This window comes from Rhinolophus sinicus, linkage group LG02, assembly GCF_036562045.2.
Source record: "Rhinolophus sinicus isolate RSC01 linkage group LG02, ASM3656204v1, whole genome shotgun sequence".
In the NCBI taxonomy this organism is placed as follows: Eukaryota; Metazoa; Chordata; class Mammalia; order Chiroptera; family Rhinolophidae; genus Rhinolophus; species Rhinolophus sinicus.
This window is the reverse complement of record NC_133752.1, coordinates 54,899,518-54,922,325: the sequence shown is the minus strand read 5'-3', so window position 1 is coordinate 54,922,325 and position 22,808 is coordinate 54,899,518. Positions and strand designations below refer to the sequence as shown.

Sequence of the window (22,808 nt, the reverse complement as noted above, 5' to 3'; positions counted from 1 at the left end):
TGGAACATTTATCAGCTGATTCTTGCTTGACCTGGGGGTATTAACTCCCCTTTGCTCCTGAGGGGCTTCCAGGGCTCTGGAGAAAGCCCTGAGGCAGAAAAGCACAGCCTGTGACCTGCTTGAGTTGGGACTTGTCCAGCTGCCTATCACTGTCCATCACAGCTGAGCTGAAATCAGAGGTTGTCCAAGGGGTGTGACTCAGGCCAGCGTCAGACAAGAGGGTAAAGAGCATCTTTCAAATGAAACTCCATAGACAACTGGGCATCCGATGACATAACATACAATTGCCAGTGCAATTTCATATAAACAGGTGTTTTTTATTAGTGAAATACTGCATTGCTTTAAGGGTAGAAATAAACATATCAACGATCACATGAAATGAACCAATTGTACAAGCTACATGAAGAGCATTTTGGTCAGTATTTTAATAGCCACAAGCAAGTAACTACAGTAATAATGCTCAGAGGGCCAAGTATAAAGGTCACCTTTTGCAGAACTCATATCTCCAGCAATTTAAATAAAAAATTAGCTTCCCTAAAGTAAAAACCCCAATAGGGGTGAGTTGTATAGTACTTGTTCCACTTGATCATTAGTGAGGAAATAAAACCTAGTGGGAAAAGCCTGGAGCTAAAAGTGGCAAAGCCCTGCCCTGTGTTCAACTCCCAATTTTCAACTCCCTGAGAGAAGTTAAGTAACCTCTCTCTGGTTTGCCCCTAAGTTGAGCACCACAGTACTGGATGTCAGTGTTCTGTGATTGTGACAAAAGACTTTAGGGGCATTTCCAGGATAATGGCTCCCAGAGAGCGAACAGGAGGAATAGTTTGTTATTTCCAATCTAAAACTATTTTTCTTAACGAATCTATAATCTTGACTGCAGTTTATGGGTTTGCCACAGGCTTCTCAGAAGGAAAATATTAAATGTGATGTTAAGCCAAGTAACTATTAAGATTCATATGCTAGTAATATGCTTTTGGTCTCCCTGCCTGTGTGGGCTTCAGTCTAAAGGTATACATCATTACCTGTCATAATTCAATTAAAAATTTCCTCCTCACAGATGATTATATCCCAATAACAGGATGAACCAATGAGTACCCTCTGGCTTATAAGTTTTATCAGTGTGGAAAAGTGGATATATATGCCAATTACCTAGTTAAATATTGATAAATTTTAAAAATCTAGCTATTTGGTATTATTGAAGACAAAATATTTTCAATTTAGCTTTTCACATTTTGCTTATTTGGGGTATCTATATGTTCTACCTTAATTTATAGAGATGTTGAGAGTTTAAAGAATTGCCCCTTCAAGAAGAGAAACATATCACATATTGCTTAAGTAGACAGAAGGAAAATTGGGGCAAGTAAACTAAAGCAATTTATTACCCCCACACAGGAATATTTGGAAAATCCATGGCTTTTTTTCTTCATTAGTTTACATTGAAATCCAGTTTTAAACAAAAAGTCCTGTAGAATGATTCAGTTGTTAAGAAATTCTATGTGCACTTTGCCAGATACGTTTCTCAATCAAAAATGAGTATTGAATTTTGAGAATAAAAAAAAATGCCCTTAAATATGTTTGCGTTCTATGACATATGATGGTTCCCAGTCCTCCACCTTAGCTTACACTGAAAGCCAAGAGGTCTTCTGAAGAGCGGTGGCCCGACTTTTGTCCCAATGGACCTTTCTTAAAAGCATGTTCTGTGCAATATTTTAAAACACTCATTCTGTCAGCAAGATAACAGTCCCAGGAAGTAAAGGATACATTTTTCTCTAGTCGGTAGGTGATAGTGAAGCACAAAACATTGAAACAAATGGAATTTGAGGAAAGAACAATTTATGAAAACAATTTCAAAGTTACCAAAAAGACTGCCTCAGAAAAAAATGTCTCTTTAGTGTAGTCAGACTTCCTGAAATGTATGTGCAACTTAGGTTGTGGATGGATTTCCTATATTCATAAACAATTTTACAAATAATCACAATAGTATTGTAATTAATACAGTATCATATTTGACAAGGATGATTTGGGGGAATATCAGTTACTGATAACACTCTCCCAGGAGCACCTTTCCACATCAAGATCATTTCGACTAAAAAAGTAACAAACTATCTCAGAACTAGCATTTAGTTCTACTCTATATGAAATATCTGTACTTGTGCTCACCAACATTATCTATGCATTCTTTCGACTCAAAAGTACAAGTAAAAAATCCTCAAGTGCTTATCACTATTAACCCATAGGTACCTCGCCCCACCCAACCCCTTCCTTACTTGATTCCTATCCAGTATGAAAGTAGTCGGAAGGCCGACTTATTTTCCTGGAGGAATTATGAACTGACGATTAGCATGAAATGCAATACATAACTTTTTAAGAGGAAACTAGATGCATTTGAATGATGTACTGAATGAGGTTACCATTGTACCCTGGGTTCCGAACTCTTATTTACTCCTGGTTTTGGGTGAAATGAATGGAGGAATACAACAAAAAATGGTTTTTATGTATTTTGAGTACCAAGTTTGGTGAATGAAGCACATTGAATAAGGTTAGACAAAGCAGCAGTAACAAGTGATGCAGAGATATTATAACCACAACAGTGGTCACAGAATTCTGGAGCTACCAGCATCCAACAACCAAAAAAATGTACTGTACAAGAGTTTATTAAATACTTGCTAGACATGAAAAACAAAACAATTGGTCAGGGACCACAGGATTTTATAAAGCCTAAGGGCCAACATATCCTTTAACCTCCAGCCAGAATGTTCTCATCACTTGCCAGCTCTGGGTCTTCTCCCTCCTCTCCTAACAGACAACAAGACTGTGAGGACACGGACGGTTTCCCCACGTTGTGGTTCAGGTCAAGACGACACAACACGGTTCCTTCATTAGACTCAGGCCATGGTTAGGTTCGTATGAGAGGTGCTCTTTCATCTGCAGTTGCCTGTGACTCAGAAGAAAGCGGACAGTGAATTTAGGTGTTCATGTCAGAAACTTCTGCCCATGTGAAAAGTGGAGGGATGGGGTGGTGGAGGGAGAAGCTGATAGGAAGTCCCACTCACCTCTGTGTTCCCTTGGCCTGTTTCTTCTTGCTCTTCCTTTAACATTCAGCCCTAACCCTCTCAAGGAGGCCTGCTCTGACCACCCCACCTGGATCCTGGGCAGTCCCCTTCCTTATATTCACCCAGATGATAACCCTCATCACACTCTATTGAATTCGCTTCTTCTTGGCTTGACACCACCAGAGAACAATGTCTTTGAAATGGTGGTGGGTGCTCAGTAATTGTTTGCTTGCTGACTACGTGAAGATGGTTAATTGTAGGAGTAGTGACAACATTTACATGGGCTTTCATCTGTGCTTATGAAAATCTCAGTGACTGTCCAATGTCAGACTGGAGGTAAGATCCACAGGTAGAAATGGCAAAGCAGTTTCCTTACATCTAATTCGTGCTAACGTGATGGGCATGGGTTAAGACACATAACAGAAGAAAACGGAAGATAGGGAAATCTAGGCTAATATGATTCAGATGGTTTTAACCTATTTCATTTCATATTTCTATGTGTCGAAGATACTTAGTTGAGACAGCTAGGAGCAAAAAAACCAAAACAAACAAAAACACAAAAACAATCTTTGTTGCAAAAAGGGAAGCTGCTGAAAATTTAAGAAAGGCTCTTATAGAAAAGGCTCATTAAAAGTAGTTAGACCCCTGGGTTGGCCTGCTGGTCACTTAGGGAGGTCCCACTAACTCTGTTTATTCCATCTATTTGGGGTTGTTCCTATCCTTCTAGGAAAGTAACTACACCCCTGCGTTAATGATTTATTATGCAGTGATCACTCAGTGGTAGGTATCTTCTGATACTATATCAGGGACTCTTTCCAAGCAGGTTTCTGGTTGCCTTGCTCTATAATCTTATGGCTGTTTTATCATGTAACTAATGTCTGAGTTCGTACTAAATGCTAACACTGGGCCAAGTGCTTTATATTTACTGTACCATCTAATCTTCGTGAAAAACTCCTGGGGGTGGGTGGAAGGGGAGTATTATCCCATTTTACAGATGAAGAAACTGAGGCGCAGTTTCTAGGGTTGTACAGCTAGTAAGTGACAGAACCCGGATTTGAACCCAGGCAGTCTGACACCAAAGCCCAGGTGCTTGGCTGTTATACATTTTTCCTCTTCTTTCAGATTATTTTCAAAGACATTAAGCTTACTCCCAGAGACCCATTCTCATCAAGAGAGCCCCAAACGTTGGACACTACCATTCTATCACTCCTTCTTTGACAAACTTCCCTTGCTTCTCATTTAGTCCAGCAGTCATATAACCATGAAATCACTGTGCCCAGTATAAAACCGCAGAACCCACCCTAATGAGCCAGCTGACAGCCCCTCAATGAAGACCAGTTGAATTTTTCAGGCAAAGTTACCCACTAAGAAAGAAATTCCTTCAGTCACACTGCTCACCTCATCCCCGGATCTCTGTCCTCGGCATGCAAGCCAGGTGAAGACCAAACCGAAGAACACACCCAGCGCCATGACAATGTACGGTATGTTGGTGACGATCAAAGTAGTGTTAATCACAGACTTCAGTCGACTTGCAGTCTCTTTATCAATGAGAACACTCTAGAAGGGGCAAGAAAATAGTATTGCCTTGATTACTAAATATCCGGTGTGTAAAGTTTTTTTTTTCTTCTGTATCTTTCTTCCAAATCATTAAACCCAATTTGGGTATGTTCTTCTGTTAGCAAGCCAGAGATACTGAAAACCCATTTATAAATTAGAATAACTAGAGGGGACATTTATTCATTAAGAGCTCCCCTTTTCTCCTGAAGACAAGTTTTACTCTCAAAATAGGTTGGAAGGAGGACAGAAAAAGTATTCAGAAATACTGAGATAATATCATCTTGTGTTTTGTATCAGACAACTTCAATTCGTTCTTCAAACTCCAGCTCAGCCTAACTCCTTCCGGTTTTCTCTGGTCACCTCTGGCCTGGTTAAAGGCCCTTTTTCTGTGCTTCCAGCTCACTCTCCGAAATCCTCCATCACTGTCTTCTCACTCTGCATTGTAACTCTCTCTTTACATGTTGGTCTCCTTGTGACTGTGAGGGTTTCGAAGGCAATCATTTTATTTCAGTCACCTCAACACTGGGTATAGCACCCTGCACAGTGGGTGCTCAATTAATGTCAGTAGATTTAATGAATGAAACACTGTAACAATGGTATGGGGAAAGTACAATTTCTCTCTTGGTTACATCTATACTAATCAGAGGTCTCAACAGAAAGTGTTCAGGGGAAGACTTGAGGCTAACCAGAGTTCCAGAGGGTATTCTAACTAAGGAAATGTTCTAGAATAACACTTTCTGTATGAAGGGCAAAGGTATTATCACCTTAAACTGTCATGGGTGAGGTATCTAAAAAGCTTAATTACATAAAAATTATTAGCAACAAATGGGACTTTGCGCTTAATTCAGGCTCAATTTGCATTGGATTGAGGCAGAGCTCGGGGACCTAGGGTTGGTTTTTCCAATAACTGGCCAAAGCCCATCAAGGTCAGAGTCTCCTCCTCTGGAAGAAAGGAGTGGGAGTGCAACCTCCAAAGCCAGTTTTAGGTCTCCCTGGAATCAATAGGGTCTTTAACAAAAAAAAATCAAAGCAAAAGTTCGAGAGAAGGGGACTTCAAATATGCCGCAACTATGAACATAAGCTGGCAGAGCAGGGCCATTCCTCATTTTCAAAAAGCCCTGCTTTCATTCTCCTCCCTGCAAATAATAATGACGACCCAGGATCAACTACAATATAGGTCTTGTAAATTGGTAAACATTGCCTGAATTTTTCCTATGAAACAATGAGCGCCTTCTCTTAGCAATGTAATCATAAACTCCTCAAAAGTTTATAAATGTGGCTACCAATAAAATGCTAAATAAACAGAGAAAGATATAAAGCTGTGTCTACAGTATGGTCTCAACTATATAATATTAAAACCAGAAAAATACTGAGGCAACATAAGCAGATGTCAATTGCATTTCTCTCTAAGTGATAAGCTCATCAGTGGTTCACTTTTTAAATATTTTTTTTAGTTTCCTAAGAGTTTTATAAAGAACACATGTTAGTTTTACAAACTGTAAACCATTAAATTGACATTTTTTTTTTTTTTACAAAGTTGCTATTAGAAAAAATTTTACAACACGTTGAGGAAAATAAAACAAGTTAAAAACATGTCAGTCTGGCTCTGGTTTTGTGAAAAATGACTTTAATGTTCCTTCTTCTTGCTAATCTTTGTTACTAAATTTTATACAAAGAACATGTATTTTTAGGGAAAAGAGAAAAATAATATAAACTTTAAAAAATGCTGCTATTAAAAACAAAAGCCAGCCAATTGAGAATTTATTGAGGGAGAAAACCCCAGCAATTTTCCCCTCAAAATTGGCTGGAAGAGACAGGGAAACTAAGGAGACAGAACTACAGTAAATGTGATATGTGATTCAGAAAATAACTTATCGCAGGTGTTTTAAAAAGTGAATGTTTTCTGAACTTTCAAAATACACTTTTATTTAAGAAATTTCAATTTACACCTAATATTTAGACATAAAATTTCTGTGGGCACACAGTGAAAGAGATATTTCTTCAGGGAAACTCCTTTTATTTGAAGTAAGACAGGATCTGTTTCCTGTAATTCATGATATATGTGTGTTTACCAGTAAGTAGAAAAAACTCTATGCTATGAAGGCTGAAGCAACCATGTATCCCTGAAATTAATGGGCATGTATCACATTTTTTTTAAACCATTTCTTTAACCACCTCAAACAAATTTTTATTAATGTTGCCAGTTATTTTAATTTTACTCTTTTCCTCCTCAACTAAGGAACAGTAAAATGATGACATTTTACAAACTGGCAGGGTTTCAAAAAGGAGGAGACACAAAGAAAGGTTTAATTGGACATCTCTCTGAGAGTTGGCTATTTATTCTGTTTCAGCAGTGTCTCACATTGCTTCGCTGACCTTTGCATTTTGTGCCTTACATAACTGGCTTCCCAGAAGGGAGTTTCACCCAAACATGTTTGTGGGAAAGGGAATCTCTTTCTGACATTTTCAAATCTCAGTCATAGGTGGCTTCACGCAAACACATAAATTTTCTGAGGACAAACAGGTTTTTGCAAATCACCTTTCCCCCTTTCTCACATCTTAAATGACACATAGCTACAACAGCAGATCTCATAATGAAAGATTCCCAAGCTTCCACAAGTAAAACATACTGGTGGCTCTCTCCCAGGACTCACCTCATTGACATGCATCACCGGGAAAACCATGGTTCTAATGTTTCCCGTTTCGCTACAAAGACAAAAGATGAGATCATTTTATAGACATCCTCATTGTGATGGCACACTGGTCTGGAGAGACAAGTTTATATGAAAATTCCAACACACTTATTTCATTGAATTACTCGAAACTCATGCAGACTTCTTAGTTATCTTTGCAAACATATCAATCAGAAGATAGATTCCAATCTGTCAGTCTAGAAATTCCAAGTGTTGCACATTTATGTAAAATGTTTTTATCAAAACACAAGATGCTGAAAACAAATTCACCCGGGTGATTACTATTCTCCCAAGAGTTATCAACGGGGAGGCTATGGAGCAGGGGTGTCCAAACTGTGGCCCGCGGTCCACAATCCATTGTTAATTGGCCCGCAGCAAATTCCAAAAATATATTTAGTTTACTTAAATAAACCAGGTGAGGCAATATGCACTTCACCTCGAGTGAGGGCCCCGGCTGTTTGTGTATTTTACTGCATATGGCCCTTGGTGAAAACCATTGAAAAAAGTTTGGACACCCCTGCTATGGAGGGCAGAACAATGCTGTCCGTCCTCAGAAGGTTTTGTAACCAGGCCGCTAAATATTCTCTTCACAAGAGCCCAGAGCAATCACTTACTGAGCATTTACCATGCACCAGCTCGGTCTGGTGTTTTGGTGACATCGTCTCATTTAATTCCTATAGTAGTCCCATGCAGTAGTTATTACTGTCCCAGGTTTAAGACGAGGAATTTATGGTTCACATAATATGCCCAAGACCAACATGAGCAAGTGATGGAGCCAAGACAGTAATTCCATTTTGATTCCACAGCTCTAGACCTTAACTACTAAATTATACTGCCACACAAGTGACAAAATGCATTCTTGCCAAACGCATTTGCTTCCTAGAAAGATCCATGACATGTGGGGTTCAATCTGGCAAGTTCAATGGGGGAATCAACCAAGTTTTATAGATGGATAGATGATAGATATATACATACATACGTACATAGATAGAAAAAATAGATACATATGCTGTATAGTTTTACATCCTGTTTTTCATTCAACATTAAATCATAAGCATTTTCTCATATCCCAACAATTCCCATTGAAAAGTTTGAGCAGTAGACTGTATTTAGGAATCCTAATTAAATAGTGGTTTTTAGATGGAGTGTGTGGGGAGGAAAGGCTGGACTCAAGAGACCATTTTAACTATCCAAGTGGAGCTTGTGGCTGGGCAGTGGGAAAGAAAGAAAGGGAGGCAACCAGACTTAAGATGAGGGAAAAGCTAAGTGGAGTGAGTAAGAGCAGATCCTGTAGCCTCACTAGCTTTGTGAAAAGTTATTTAACCTCTCTGGGTCTCAATTTGGCTCATTTGTAAAATGAGGATAATACAGGGTCATTGTAAGGAACAAATGAGTTAATGTATGTCAAGTACTTAGAACAATGCCTGATCCATGGAAAGCGCTATCTCTATATTTGGTAAGGTAAAACAGATAAATTCCAAGACCAAAGTAACCTGAGAAAATGCTGGTCATGCCAATCCCTGAAAGTTAATGTAGCAAAACTGCCCTTTGCCTTGGAAGAAAGAAGCAAAACTTACATGAAGTCATCTAGTTTTTCGACATAAACGTTGATTTGGAACCTCTTGGCTGCTCTTAGGATAACACCAGTCAACTGCAAATCAGAGAAGTGGAAAGAAAACATTATTAAAACCACAAACACACTTTTCTTTTCAATAGAGCACGATTCATTTCTGTGTGGTTTTGATAAACAGAGTGACCGCTACCATGTTTGATACGCACAGCGGGACAAAGGAAAACTGACCCCAGAACAGAATGAGAACTGTGGGTTATTTTAGGTGCCTGGTAGGTCAATATTTCTCAAACTTTAATGTGCATGTGAGGTTTTGTTAAAATGCAAATTCTGATTCAGTAGGTCTGGGGTGGGGCCTGAGATTGGGTATTTCTAACAAACTCCCAGGATGCTGCCACTTTGAAAAACAAAGCCCTAGATGACCCGGGCTGATGGGAGATCCAACAGATACTCTGTCAGGAGGACAGTGGTCACTGCCAGAGAATGGTACCCAAGTATGGTCACAGCCCACCCAGCAGGAAAAGCAGTTACTGTCATCTTCCCCATGGCAGCTCCACCTCTGCACGAAGGTTATAGGACTGAGGCCTTAGCCTTGGCAACAAGCACCTATTAATAGTCCGGTTGATGAAAAAGAACTTACTGATGGCTAAGAGAGAAAAGGGAAAAAAACCGCACCTGATCTCATCCACAAAAAAATAAGACCACAATTTCTCAGATACAAATGCAGTGAGTGTAGCTAAGCGTGAAGTCTCCAGACACTGCTGTGCTAAAAGAATGTTTTCGCTTTTCTTTTATTATGTCATGTGTTCAACAGCCCAAGAATGAAGATATCTGACCTTAAATTCAGTTCCTACAGTGAGAGTTCCTACTGTCACATTATGAAATAATACACACATCTTTTTAACATGGTTTTTGTTTTTCTCCTCCATGAATATAGGATTTAAGTGTATGTATATCTGGTGCCTTTTAAACTAATAATATATAATAAACTCTTCAAAAGTACCTGTAGGAAGGGGTTTGCCAAAAGTGACTGAAGCTAATCTATATACGAGTATTTAAATTTCAATCAAAACATTTTTGGCAACGGGCAGAGAAATGTCTTCCACTTTGTTGACTTATGCCCCAATGAGAGACATGTATGCATGTTCAGGTCCAAAGCTGGTGACAGAGATTGAGCAGGTTACCTGGGTCCAATCTTAGTTGTTTTCAGTGATGGAACTTTCACTGTTGCTTTTTTGTAAAAGCAGGTGTGCTGGTGTTTCGTATATTAGATCCACAGAATTCAGCCTTCTAATTACAGGACTATGAGACTATGCATCACATTGCATGGAGCTGAGTTTCCTCCACTTGATCACATATGAAAGGAAAAAGTGTATTTCTTAGGGCAGCCAGTTGGCTCAGTTGGTTAGAGCGCAGTGTTCATAACAGATCACCGGTTCGATTCCTACATGGGCCAGTGAGCTGCACCCTCCACAACTAGATTGAAAACAACGACTTGACTTGGAGCTGATGGGTCCTGGAAAAACACACTGTTCCTCAATATTGCCCAATAAAAAAAAGTGTATTTCTTGAGACTGCTAAGGTCTAAACCAGTGAACACTGCACAGACAGAAGGAAACACGTGCTCTGTGCAGGAAGAGGCGTGTACTCACAGGATTGATGTCCACAAACGTCTCATGATTGTCCTTATTTGGATGCATGCCTTCTATGGCAGAAACAAACTTCTCATCTGCTTGGTAGAAGTGTGGGAAAGACAAAATAATAGGTGCACCTGCGTTTTAAGGAAAACAGAAATGAATGATGGGGTTCTAAAAAGGCTAAGATGATTGTAAAGTTGCTGACTGCAAACCTGGTTCCTAAGGTAGTGGGGGAGTCATCCATTAAGTAAACTTGGGTGGGAGGGGGCAGGCTCAAGTTCCATTCCACACCTCTTAGTTCAGGATTCATACTTCACTTTCTGACATCTCGTTATTTTATTCCACAATATATACTGAAGTCCTGGCTAAATTGTCTATTCTTCAACAAACATTTACTGAATGTATAAAATGTAAATGCTCGATACACATTATTTTAATGAATGTTCCCAACAGCCCTATTAAGTTAGAACTATTATCTTCATTTTGTGTTTGAGGAAACTGAGGTTCAGAGAAGTTAAAAGATTCAGCCACAGAGACATCCAATGATCAGGTAACGGAGGCAGAATTCTAATTGAATTAAGCCTGTTTCATTTGAAAGCACTTGTTTCAACTATCATTCTCTACCAGTAAGTGGACTTTTTGTTGCTTGCTTTCTGTTTTTGTTTTACCTAAAATAGGCTTTGTTCTCCTGCAGAATTTTTTAAGATTTAGCCTGGTCCTGATATCTGCCCAGCCTCTGACTAGATCAAGGTCTGCCCACATGAAGATTCTGGTTTTTTTTCTCCTATTCATTTTAAGAAACAAATAGGGAAACAAGCTATTAAAGGATATCTAGTCTAGATTTTGTTATTGAAGAGGAGAGAGGTACCCAATAATTGCTGCTGGGAAAATATATTTTTAGAGAAATTAGCTTATTAGCAAGTAATTTAAATCAACTTACATATCTACTAGCCCATGGTTCAAGATACATATCATCTGTCACATACACAAGGGTTTTGCTCTTTACTCCTAAAACGGTTTCACAAAGCCATAATTTCCTTCTTTGTGACCTACAGTCACCTCTAAAATGTATGTTTAAAAATCTATTGAGGGTTTAATAAGGGCCAGACACTGTTCTGAGTATTATACATCCACGATCTCTAATCTTCACACAACTTCCAAGAAAGTTAGAATTGCCCCATCTTATGGATGAGAAAACTGATGTTTGGAACCCTCCTTAATCAACTTGACCAATGTACTAACAATTAGAATAGGACTCAAACTCAGATCTGCCTGACTCCAGAACACTCATTCATCCCACTACCCAAAATGTTCCCCTAGAGAATTTAAAACACTTGAGGATAACCCTGGAGAGTTTAACCTTTCAGTCCACATTTGGGAATACATAAAGAGGCAAGAGGAAAAAAATTGTAGCAAGAGGTTTGACTCTTGCAAAGTAGAATCTTTCTATTGATTCTGACATCAACTTCTTGAGGAAGCAAACTGTTCACAAAACAAGAAAAATATATCTACATTTGTGTCCGGAGACAGAGGTACCTGGGCTGGGTGGGCAGGGCTCTATTAGGACTATTCACCCAGGAAGACAGCAGGAGAGGTCAGAAGCAGGAACCTGTTTCCCTTTACCTTTGGTCTTATCTCCAGGTAAGGGGTGCTATGCTCCCCGGCACAGTGCTTCCCAAATACGTAGGCACTATCTTCATGAGAATCACCTGGAGTTCATGTGAAAAAGACAGATTCTGGGGCCCTAGAGTTTGGGCCCTGGAACAAATATTTTTAATGAGTCTCTAGATAAGCCTGATGCAAGGCAGGGTTTGGGAGGCAATGCTCCATTGGATAGGGCGGATACTGCTGACCTCAGATTTATCGCAAAGGGAGATTTTCAAACCAATTACACAAGAGGGCAAAAGTTAGCACATTGCTTTATTCAGGAGAAAAGGACAAGTTTATTCAGGAGAAAGGGGTTACAAAGTTTCTCAAGAGAAACTGTAAAGAGGAATTGTATCCTAAAAAGAATCACAGTATGAATATGAAGAGACGCTAGTTTCAGCAGGGACTTTCTGAAAGATTAGGATTTTTGTCATGTGGGGCGGCCTGCAGAGTCTCTAGTCCAGCTCCCCACATAAGAACGCAGGGTATGGTGAGGCCAAAAAGGAACACCCACGGAGCCATGGATAGGGGAGTCATACTAGTATATTCTTGCTGGTGGCTGGGTTGGAGACACAGGAAGCAGGAGCCACACGATCTGCAACCTGCTGTCTCCTTTTCTACCAGCCAACCAACCCCACTTGCTAGCTGCAATCCACGCTTGCCAGCTCAGTCACCATCTTCTTGCTAGCCCCCATTTTCTGCTAGCGAAGCCATGGCAGTTATATTAGTGGCCAATGGCTCACTGGTTACAACTGATGGCCAACTAGCCACAGCTGATGGCCATGCAATCACAATTGATGGCCATTTACTACCCGAGTGAGCACCTTTCTATGTGAGGCTGAGAGCCTGGAAATTGCACTCCTGGCTGTCTCCACAATTTTATAAAAATCATGTTGCCACAATTTTATAAAAATCATGTTGCCTCTCTGATCCCTGGTTCCACCACTATAAAAAGAGGCCACTGGATGTCTCTCTAGCAAAGCTACTGTGAATAATTATGCAACGTGATTGTTGAAACTAGTCCTCAAGATGAAAATGCTTACGTTGGCTGTACCACCAGTAATTCCGCCTCATTCATGCAAAGGAGCGGAGTAGTTCAGACCTTAAGAAACACTGGGAAATGTGCTATCAGGGTTTAAAACGAACTCTGCTTTGAAATCACTGAGACTCTTTACCAAGATACTGTACTTTCTCATTACCAACTTCTCCACTTTTTCTTTTTAGCATTGTTTTGCATATGAAGCCAGTTAATGCATTACATGTGTTAACTATATGTAAATATGTAAAGCCCTTAAAACAGTGATTGGTTCTAACTAGGAAGTCCTGGTAAACATGAGCTATTATTACTATTAGGACTTTCAAACTACTGCCCAGAAAAAACACAACATGGCATTCTAGCAATAAAAAACATTACAGGAAAGCCAGTAATTTTCTTTTCTTTCTTTTTTTTTTCTTTTTTTACCATTCTATAGCTGTGGGGACAGAGCCAGGAGTGCAGTTTCCAGCCTCTCATCCTCATATGGAAAGGTGCTGGCTCAGGTACTAAATGGCCATCAACTGTGATTGGATGGCCATCAGCTGTGGCTAGTTGGCCATCAGCTGTAACCAGTGAGCCATTGGCCACTAATATAACTGCCGTGGCTACGATAGCAGAAAATGGGGGCTAACAAGAAGATGGTGGCTGAGCTAGCAAGCGGAGGAGGGTTGCAAACAGTGTGGCTCCTGCTTCCTGTGTCTCTAACCCAGCCGCCAGCGAGAATAGAGTGATATGACTCCCCAAACTATGGCTCCGTGGGTGTTCCTTTATGGCCTCATCATGACCTGCGTTCTTATGTAGGGAGTGGGAGCAGAGACCCCGCATGACACCCTGCGTGACAATAGCCATGTTATAAAACATGGTGTTGAAAGGTCAGAACCGTTTTTCTGTTGGGCTGACAACACTGTTGAAGAACACCAATCCTGCATTCCAAACACTCCTAATCCTATCGTCGCTTACCATTCTTGCAGACGCTGACATTCAGAACTCCTGAGCCCAGGCAGTTTCCTGCAGGTATACAGAAGCCGGCATTGTCTGAGGTATTGGCTAATATTTCTTCAGGCACCGTATACCGAAAGGCAGGCAGTCCCTCTACGCTCTCAAAGTCACTGAAAGTTATATATACTGACCTGTTAGGAAGTTAGAACAAAAAGTCAGTGTGGGCTCCCGGCAGCACCACCTGGCCTGATCAGGAAGTTAGCAACAGTTCTCAGGTACAACAGGGCTAAAAGCTTAGGGGGTAAGTGGACAATGAAGATGCAGAAGAAAGTTGGAAAGGAGCTCAGCCCATTTAATACGTAGTACAGTAGAAGATGAACTGTAATGAAAGATGTTTAAGAGGTAGCAAGTATGATAATATCCAAACAATGCCAAGAAAAAACCATAATGTGTGGTAGAACATCCGGGTGACATATAGAATGGAGACTGAGCTTGAAAGAAATTAAGAGTGGTTTAGACCAGCAGGGACACGTGTCAGCATGGATGAGGCAGAAGCAAAGAAAAGGAGGCAAGGGTAAAGCAGACGCAAAGCCGAAGCAGAAGAGGTGGTGAAGGGCTTGGCCTGGAGATTCCCAAGGCCTGGAAAAGTGCCCTGTTAGACAGATATTTGGTTAGAATACCATATACCGTGATACCCATTTTCCCCAAATAAAAATAGTTTCCATATTTTTCCCCAGTCATTTATTTCAATGGTCAACATAATTCTGCTTTCAGTCATTAGGGAGTTTCAAACAGTGATCGCATAAAATACTAACCACCCATGTTTGCGTAGCCCTTGAGTACAGGTATCCCCCGCTTTTCAAAAGCTCACATTACACCACCTTGCTTTTACAAAAAACCTACATTAGCACCTGTTTTTTTATAACCGAAAAGAAATCCAAAGAGGATTTTCGCTATTATGAAAGAAGGCAAAAAGTGAAAATAATATTCAGCATTTGTTTTGCAGCCAGCCATTTAGAGGCAGTGCGCACCCCAAGCAAGGAAAGTGGCCCCGCCAAGCTCCTTCCCCGGGAACTCCTCCCAGCATCTCAGCCTCAAGCCCAGAGCTTTGAACTACGTCTGTGAGTATCTGTGCTTTCACTCGATCTATTAGCTAGATGTGTCCTAAGGTATCAGAAAAGCCTGAGAGCTCGTAAGCTGTTAGACTTCATGTAGAAAACTGGACGTAATTAAGTGTATTTGGTATGATTTGGTAGGTTCTTTTTTGTGTCTGGCAATACTCAAAATTTTTTCCATATAAATTAGTGGTAGTAATTGCTTCTTCGCTTTATGGCAAATCGGCTTACGAAAGGTGTCATGGGAACGCTCTGCTTTCAGGTAGTGGGGGGTGGGGACCTGTAACCGACAGAGCACTTTCACATACACAGGTGCGTTGTTTTAACTAATCCTTAAGCCCTTCATGTAAAGGCCGAGAGAAATTGTTTTCTGCGCCTCATTTTTTCGTCTTTGAACCAGAGGGGGGATACGTCTCACAGGACTGTGAATAACACGGGATTGCCTGGCAATGCACATCCCACCACTGCAGCATTTTTTTAAACAAACTATTTCAGGCAAACAGAAAAATAGAGAAAATATAATAAATACCTTTTGTAACACATACACTCAGATAAACAAAAAAATATATTATAGATACAACTGAAGCTCTCTGTATAACACTCCCGATTCTGGTCCCTCTCTGCGTCCCAGAAGGAACCACGATCCTGAATTTGGGGTTTATATTTCCCAAGCAGGTTTTTTTTTTTTCTTTTACATATATGCATATTCATAAACAATATGTGGCACTGTGTGCTATTTTTAAATGTTAATAAATAGCATACCACATTCTCTTTCTGTAACTTGCTTCTTCATTCAACATTATATTTTAAAGACATTTTTACATTAATGTACATAGCTCTGGTTCTTATACTTTAAATCCTATATGATGTTCCATCTTATGAATACACCAGAATTTATTTATGTCCTCCTTTTTATAAGCACTTAGATTGCTTCCAGTTTTTCACTACTACAAACAGTGTAGCAATGAACATTTCTATGTTTCCTTGCATGTATCCACAAGAGTTCTTCAGGTCGGGGAATCTACATAGGACAGAAGTGCAGAATTACGGAGTTTGCACGTCTTTGGTTTTACTAAACATTCTAAAAGGTTCTTCAAAGTGGTTGTACCAGATAGGAATGTGTTTCCTCTGTGCCAAATTTTTAGAAAACAAAACAAAACAAAAAAACCTCCTACTGTCCTTCTAAGTTCCCTTGTCTCACTCAATTGCACTCAAATGCATTTTCTCTTCCTTCAGTCCTTTCACAAATATTTTTTGAATGGAGCAGCCAGCTAGAAGGTGTCTGTGCTATTCTGTATGCAAGATGGAAAGGGTCTAAACCATGGCACAGATAGTGGGGTCAGGGAGGGATAAGTGAATGCAAGAGTTATTTCTGAGGAGGAATCGATAGGATTTGGTGCCTGATTACATGCAAAAGGGGAGGAAGATTTACAGTGTCACCAGTGTTTCTGGCAGGGCTGACTGGGTAGGTAGAGCAATTATGTGAGATATGAAACACCAGAAGAATAGCAATTCTTGAGAATATCGAATCAACAGTATCAAATGAGACTGAGCCATTTCTGATTTTGAGAAGTTTCATAAAAAGCCTTACAGGAGTGAGTGAGAGGGGAAGTGGAGGCTTCATGAGTCAGCCAGTCATTCAAGCAGTTCAAGGGTGCTGAGTGAGAGAAGGCACAGTGGATGATGGCGAGATGGGAAACAGGGTGTAGAGCATGCTGCCTTCTTCCCACAAAGAGTATATCATGTTCGTTTGTAGAGAAAGAGTAGACAGGAGAGAGGGAGAGATTACAGGGCAAGTGAGAATAGATATGATCAAAGGCAAGGTTATAGTTAAGCAAATACCTATAAACTCTGAACTATGAACAACAGTACGATTTATTTATCTTCTATATAGAGATTACCTATTCACTGGAAAAAGACCAAGAAAAATTTAGTGCTTGACAGAGAATTTTATAGTATCTAAGAGCCAACACTTAATATTATTTAGTGTGACAGGCCCTGGGCTAAGTATTTTACTAACAGTAACTCATTTGCCCTTTTAACAATTCCCATGGTAGGCAACTATTTTTATCCTTATTTTACAAATGAGGAACGTAAGGCACAGAGTGGTTAAATAACTTTCTCAAGGTCACACAGCCATAAGTGGGAGAGCCAGTATTCAAACCAATGCAGTCAGGTTCTGTGGTCCGTGCTGTGAACCACTACTCTACATTGTCTCTCAATATGCCATCAGCATTTACCATTGATTAAACATGCATATGCATGCCTAATACGCGTAGCTCCATATATTCCTCACACTTTTAGTGGCCTGGCAATCAAAGTACTTGTTTTTAAAGTTCTTACCTGCAAAAATCAGATGGAAAGACATAAAGTACTTCATCTTTGGTTATTAACGGGTGAAAAGTATCTCCGTCTGTTCCATTAATCATATTGCACCTGTCTGTTGTCCACCAGTCAAGTGACCTGTAATTGAAAAGCACGAGCAAGAGTCAAGAGGATCAAATGTGACTTCAGATTTTTTTCCAAATGGTCAGGACTTTTTAAGACTCCCCTGGGAGCTGGCTACCCATCAAATCTCAAGGGTGACATTAGTTAGGGATTGGATCAAGATGGGGGAAAATAGGTCCCTTACCCCTGAATCCATTTTGATACAGGCAATAGCCAAAAATCCCTCTTTCCTTCCTTGAAAAAGAATATCCTCCATAGAAGTTTAGAACTATCCATTTACTTGAAACAGTGATCAAATTTGGCATTAACAGTAGCCTTATTCAAAGCCAGCCCACTGGTAGACAAGCTCTGGATAGGTATGTTCATCTCTTTAGTGTTCATGACAGAGCATTAACTCTGTCTCTCCTCAGAACAGTTCCTTGTTGCGAAATTAATGGGGGTCTTCTCGTAGGTGTCAAGAAAGCTTAATATTGAGCTGACTTCACAATCACTAAAAGTATAGTTTAGCCAGTGGGCTTCCCAACTAAAATAATTCTATAAATCAACATTTTTTTAAAAAAAGAAACTTACACTGAAAGACAGGCAACAAAATCAACAATGAGAAGATGAATTCATTTTAGGAGAAATTAAAATAATTGAACAACTTGGCTAATAATGTAAATAAATATGCTATTTAGTATCCTCAAAGAGATAAAGGAAAGAATAACATCCTTAGAAATGAATGACAAATTATTAAAAGGAAAGAAACAAGGGTAGAAAGATCCAAAAAATAAAAAATAAAAATCATGGGACTAAAAGTAGTATCTGGGAGAAAAACTCAATATATACAAAACTTTTAACTGTACATAACTGGAGAGACCATTGATTCTAAGGCATTTATATAAATATAAGCCCAGAAAAATAAAAAATGAAAGGCTTAAGATACAGAAAATAGAGAGGGTCCAATAAATGTTCAATCGTTTTTTCTTAGTTGGGGGTAAGAATAGAGCAAACAACAGAAAAGCAATAAGTTAAGAGACAATTTCTGGAAGTTTTTCAAAATTTAAGAAAGATATGAGGCTTTGGATTTAAAGTATGTCCCAAGGGCCAAACAGGATAAATACAAATAAATTCAAATGTGGATATGTTGTAGCAAAACTGCAAAAAACCAAGGAAAAAGCTAAGACATCAAAAGTCAACAGAGTAATAGTCGTCATCTTTTTGAACTGTCAACCTAGAATTCTATACCTAACTAAAGTCATTCAAAACTGAGAGTGAAATATAGACATTTTAAAATATGCAAAGTCTAAGAAAGTTTACCACCCACAGAATCCCTACTGAAAGGACTGCTGATGCAGGGTTTCTCAACCTATTAACGTTTCGAGCCTGATCATTCTTTGTGGAGGGACTGCCTGGTACACTGTAGGATGTATGCCCGGTCTCTACCCAGTAGATGCCAGTTGCAGCACCCCCCACCCACAGCTGCGAGAACCAAAAATGTGTCCAGACATCAATAAATGCCTCCTGGGGGCACAAAACTGCCTCTGGTTGAGAGCCACTATATAAATGGATAATCTTCAGCAAAGAAGATTAAACCCAAGGGGAAGATGTGAGAGGGAAAAAAAAGAAATAATAAAATATGTTGGTACTTAATTACATATTTACCATTAAAAATGAACTTTTTATTTATATTTGGCTTCCTAAAAAGGTTGTAGACAAGTTGTAGACAAGAATAACCCAGAAGCTCTGTGTCTGTGTTAAGAAATGAGTAAAGTTATTGTCCTGTTTAGAAGGAGAAGAGAGACAATAGATAGCTTTAGATTTTGTTAAGAAAATATTGTTAAATATAAATGACAAAACTTTAAGGATAGAATAGACATAAACCAGAAAATAATAAGTCCAAATATATTAAATAATGTATCATTATATCATAAATGTATCAGTAATTATAACATGTATAATAAAAGGGTTAAACTCTCCTATTAAAAGAGTGGAAAGAAAATAACGGATTGGGTTTAAAACAAAATCCAGCTATGCCCTGTTTACAAGTAAATTTACCTGCCAGTCTAGTACCCCAGTCATCCAGTTCCCTTGTCCAGACGTCACACTGTTGCCAGTTTCTTATATGTTCTTTCAGGGGTGTGTGTGTGTGTGTGTACACAAATAGGTATTTATGAATATGAGTGATAACATAAAATTTACACAAACTTTTAATTTAAAAATAGTCTGAGATTTACAGAAAAGTCGTGAGGACAATACAGAGAGCTCCCTGTAATGTACGCCACACCAGTTTTTGGCCTGTTATTTCCGGGAATCTTAGAAGTAAATTTAATGTTCAAGAAAAGAACTCCTCTTGCTTCAGTTCCTGAAAACTGAGCCTCCTTTTCTCTCAAAGGTTTCTAATTTCTCTAACTTTAAAAAATTATCTCGTTTTATATGTAGCTTTATCACAAGCTGCCTCTGCTCCTTTTTGGAAGTAGTTCGTTTACGTTATAAATATTTAAATAAAAAATATTTTTGAAATACTATAATACTGAACTCAAATGTATATCATCTTTAGAGAAAAACACATGAACCATCCACACTGACCAAATTAAATTAAAAAGAATCTCTTCGCTCCCCTCAAAAAAAGAAATAGTGGTGTGAAAAGTATTTGTGTTGCAGCTACACATCATGCAATGACTAAGTGAAAGAGTGAAACTTTTCACTGGCTTATAATTCAGACAAATCTATGAATAATTAATATTCAACTTGGAAAGTGCATGACCCCAATCTTGACTTATAAAATAATAATTACAAGGATATTTTACATATTTATAGATTTCACATCCAGAAAATGATAGTGCTAAAATTTTTTTGAAATAATGTGTAAGTGGACATTTAATTTAAATGAAAATTGAAAAAATAATGACATTGATAAATCATTAGACTTACGTTTTTCCATTCCATTCTACAATCTTTGAAAAGTTAAGGTAATTGTCTTCTCCAGTTAGAAAAACATAGTCTCCATCATTAGTCCCATTTTTCTGAAAATAAGTGAATATGATCATTTAAAGTAAGGTGATGCTTAATTTTATGTGTCAACTTGGCTGGGCAATGGTGGCTGGTTGTTTGGTTAAACACTAGTCTACTGTACTTTATAGATGTGATTAACATTTACAATCAGTCGACTGTAAGTAAAAAAGATTACCATCGATAATGGGGGTAGACAAATACAATCAGTCGAAGGGTTTAAAAACAAAACCTGATGTTTCCTGGAGGAAAAAAGAATTCTCAAGACTGCAACATAGAAATCCTGCCTGAGTTTCCTGCCTGCCAGCCTATCCTACGGATTTCAGACTTGCCACTTGCCAGCCCCCACAAGGGCATATTCCAACTCCTTAACATAAATCTCCCTAAAGATAGATAGATAGAGATGTATCCCAGTCACTGAATGAATGACGGCTCAAGTGTGAACATTTGTGCTACTGGCTAAAGAGTTAGTATTTGGCCAGAGCAGATGAAAAACTTAACCAGAAACATTCTTTTTTCAATCAACAACACTATAGACAGTTTTTTTTTATTCCAAAATGGAAACATATGCCAGTCATTCGTATTAATTCAGTGTCATTTTTTAAGCAAGTCATGGAGGGGAAAAAGTATAATGTGTGTTGCAGTTTATAGTTTGCGAAACACTTTTACAGGCTTCTCACTCAGCCTTTTCAAAACTACCTTTGAAGTGTGAGTACTTTGTCTCTAGTTACAAATGATAAAATTGAGGTTCAGAACAGCTCCATGGTTATTAAATGAAGATATCAGAATGGAAATCTAGGCCCTCTGATTCTAAGTCTCATGCTTTTTTCCTGGATGTGGGAAATGAACTGAAGGTACAAATCTAATTGAGTGATGGTACAGGGCTTTTCACTAATCGGGCCTTTGTGGAGATACAGTGGTGCTTGCAAGGAAATGCAAAGGGCAAGGGCACAGAAAGGAAAAATAGTTACAATAAAACAATACATCCTTGCCACGGGAAAGCAAAAATGCCAATTTCTTAATCAATCTGTAAATGTGGGTTACATTTTAAAAAGATATATCAGGATATTATTTGTAAGTATGACAAAGTAAAAACAAAAAGCTCACTATACAAGGAAAATTATCTGGAATGTCCAGTCAAGATGGCAAAGTAGGCAAATGCTGTGCTCACCTCCCCCCACAACCACATCACAATTACAACTAAATTATAGAACAACCACCTTTGGGAACCACTGGAAGACTAGCTGAACAGAACTCCTATAACTAAGGAAATAAAGAAGCATATATAAAGCTTATAGAAAAGTTGAATGTCAACTGTACTTGAAAAATAAATAAACAAATAGAAAATTATCTGATAAATACTGAGGTATTAGGAGTAGGATCTACTTGACAGATGGACAGAAGCCAGTGGGACCAAAGGGGCCTTGAGGAAAACTTTGTATTTCTATAGGATGTTCTCCTGAATTATTCTAGAAGAAAGGTTTAGTCACAGCTTAATAAAAACTCAGTGCTTCCTTGGCTCCTGTGGAAGCTGGGCTCCTACAAGACAGAACCTTCTAGGGAACATCTATCTATCTGCTAATCCAGAGTGAAGGATTTAGAGTTGGCAGAACCCTACTCCTTTCATCTCTACCTCTTACACAGATGCCAAAACTTGTTTCCTATTTTGCTTGAACAATTTCTAAGTTTTGCATAGCCTTGAAAGCACAGGGGCTGTATTATCACTACTTGCCATAGAGGAACTAAAATGCTAAGAGATTACATGATGAGGGTGAGATTCTTGTATCATTAGAGCCAGAGAATAACTACAAATTTAAAGATGAGGAAATTCATCACAATCCCAGATCTCACCTTCAATCTAACACTTTCTTCTCGAGTTTAAGCTTGTCATTTATCAACCTCCCAGCCAGCCATTTTACTCAAGTTTTTTTCTGAAGGTGTAATGTAGTATTTATATTGCTTTTAATTTTAATTCATTTGAAATAGGCAGCAATAACATATGCTTTAAATCATAATTACTTGAATGCTGATATTTTTGGTTACGAACCAAAGCAAGTAAAATCTGCAAGTAATGACATAAAATTCCACTTATAAGCATAAGGACTCATGGATGAGGGAGACATAA

General features: G+C 38.8%; 1 protein-coding gene across 1 annotated transcript in view; it reads right to left on the bottom strand.

The window, feature by feature from the left end:
* Positions 1-296: 296 nt before the first annotated feature.
* SCARB2 (scavenger receptor class B member 2) overlaps positions 297-22,808 on the bottom strand; it is a 56,263-nt gene continuing 33,751 nt past the window's right edge. Inside the window, exons 5-12 of the mRNA XM_019720445.2 lie at positions 20,606-20,697; positions 17,588-17,707; positions 14,151-14,320; positions 10,523-10,641; positions 8,878-8,951; positions 7,262-7,313; positions 4,449-4,607; positions 297-2,932 (exon numbers count right to left, since the gene is read on the bottom strand). Of these exons, the coding sequence (XP_019576004.2) occupies positions 2,894-2,932; positions 4,449-4,607; positions 7,262-7,313; positions 8,878-8,951; positions 10,523-10,641; positions 14,151-14,320; positions 17,588-17,707; positions 20,606-20,697 (825 nt within the window). The 3' untranslated portion in view covers positions 297-2,893. The remainder of the gene's footprint in view (positions 2,933-4,448; positions 4,608-7,261; positions 7,314-8,877; positions 8,952-10,522; positions 10,642-14,150; positions 14,321-17,587; positions 17,708-20,605; positions 20,698-22,808) is intronic.